This window comes from Amphimedon queenslandica, unplaced genomic scaffold (genome assembly GCF_000090795.2).
Source record: "Amphimedon queenslandica unplaced genomic scaffold, v1.1 AMPQUscaffold_12097, whole genome shotgun sequence".
Lineage (NCBI taxonomy): Eukaryota > Metazoa > Porifera > Demospongiae > Haplosclerida > Niphatidae > Amphimedon > Amphimedon queenslandica.
The window spans coordinates 9,795-11,659 of record NW_003547664.1 but is presented as its reverse complement, the minus strand read 5'-3'; the positions used below and the strand labels follow the sequence as shown (position 1 = coordinate 11,659).

The 1,865-nt window shown below is 34.9% G+C and overlaps 1 protein-coding gene across 4 annotated transcripts in view; it reads right to left on the bottom strand.

Annotated features, from left to right (window-relative positions):
• LOC109588432 (uncharacterized) overlaps positions 1-1,865 on the bottom strand; it is a 14,305-nt gene that overhangs the window by 3,486 nt on the left and 8,954 nt on the right. The window contains exons 1-5 of one of the 4 annotated variants that reach the window (XM_020004602.1): positions 1,815-1,859; positions 1,649-1,752; positions 1,411-1,587; positions 1,180-1,351; positions 121-408 (exon numbers count right to left, since the gene is read on the bottom strand). In XM_020004602.1, the coding sequence (XP_019860161.1) occupies positions 121-408; positions 1,180-1,351; positions 1,411-1,587; positions 1,649-1,752; positions 1,815-1,833 (760 nt within the window). In that variant the 5' untranslated portion in view covers positions 1,834-1,859. Of the gene's footprint in view, positions 1-120; positions 409-1,179; positions 1,352-1,410; positions 1,588-1,648; positions 1,753-1,814; positions 1,860-1,865 lie in introns of those variants that run through there. The other 3 variants (XM_020004601.1, XM_020004600.1, XM_020004603.1) reach the window with 3 other exon arrangements.

Below are 1,865 nucleotides of genomic sequence, written 5' to 3'. Positions count from 1 at the left end.
ATATAAAAAAGAAACTTCACATAAGACAATACATAAATTATATTATCAAAGCTTGTGTCATGTAAAACCACATAAGAATAGATACAATGTATTAAAATTATAATAATAATAATAACTTACTGATATAATCAGCTGCTGCTTTATCACCAATGTCCTCAAGAGCAGCACATAGAGAGGTCATTCTTGGACCTCCTCTAACATCAACAGCATCAGCTCTCTCTAACCATTTCACTAGACACTGCCTAAGACGTCCTTGTTCATCTCCAGGATACTCAGCCTCAATAGCCTTCAGTGTATCATAACCTAATCCTAAAGCACGACCAAGAGGTTTCCATTCCCCCTGTGAGAAGCCAGCTTCATTCAATGATTCAAGTACATACTGTAAATCATTAATGTCTAAGAGAGGACCTATGGAGTAATGGAACATAAATTAATTATTAAAATCATAAGGATGGTTCAGGGTATGTGTCAATGGTCAATTAAATTATTATTTATTAATACAATACTTATACTACTGAAGGTATGAATATCATTATATTAGTACCAGCATTGGGAGTAGTGCAATGGGTGTGGTTATTAACACTAGACCACACCCACTCTCATCTACCTTAAGGAGACAATTGTTTGCGGGTATTTAATTTAGTAAATTTTAGCGATTTTAAAAAAATTGCTAACTTAAGTCCGCGCTAATTTTAATTTTTAATTGAAAGTAGGTGTGGTCACAATGAATAAAATGGCGGCCGTCAACAAGTCTGAGTTTATTTGCAGCAAAGGGTCAGCAAGATAATACTAAACTGCTGTCCAAAGACTTCTCTAGCAGTTAGCCTAGGTTAATAAAGCAGATGACAATCTTCTTCGTTCAGTGACTGCTTCTAACTGTAAGCAAGATAACTTTACATGTTAATGGCTACAGAGTCAGTGATGAAGCAATTTAAACAAGATTAATGCAACAAGATCTACTGTATTACTGTATTTAGACTTGTACAATTGCTTTGCTTGCTCATGTATGTAGATCACAGCACATAATCTATAGCTTGCTTAGGCTTGCCCCTTTAATTCTTCTAAAAGTTATTAATACCAAATGATCAAAAACGCTAAATTAAGTACCAGCCAAATGTCAGTTCATGAAAATCGCTAAAATAAGTACATGCTAATAATTGTCTCCTTAAGGTATCTTACCTCTTCTCAATATCCTTTTAATGTACAATGTATCATATGTATCTACACCTTCCAGTGGTATAGTATACTTCAGTCTAGGAACAGCATCAGGTGTAGCATGTACTGATATACTGGAGGAGGGAGGGTCAGGATAACCAGGTGTACCAACCTTATCAACATCACTTCTATATATCTATTGATACACACCCACACACATTAATTATGTAATATATACATGATACAAGTACTTACTCTACAAGGTACTGTGTCAGGTTCAATAATCCATCCAGTGGTTGGTTCATCTTGTGGAGTATCAAACTTTAATTCAATATAATCACCTCTTGATGTAAGTGTAGAGTCTTGCTGCTGGACAAATGTAAAGTGGATAAGTGGACCTCTCTCAGCTCCAGGGTGCTTCTTTTCAGCATACTGTAAATAAACACATTAATACACATCATGTACACAATATACCTCATTATAATATACTTACATCTCTGAGTGTGAATACATCTTCAGCTACAGTAAATATTACTACATATTCATTTAAACCTTTCTCCTCATATAAAAAGGCTCCTCTATATTCAGTATACCTTCCTAATGTAAAGTGAAATAAAGTGAATCAAACACTAACACTTGATACTGAGACAAGAGTTAACCTGATCCACCAGTGGCCATCTTGACAGTTCACTCCCACACAACAAACTATT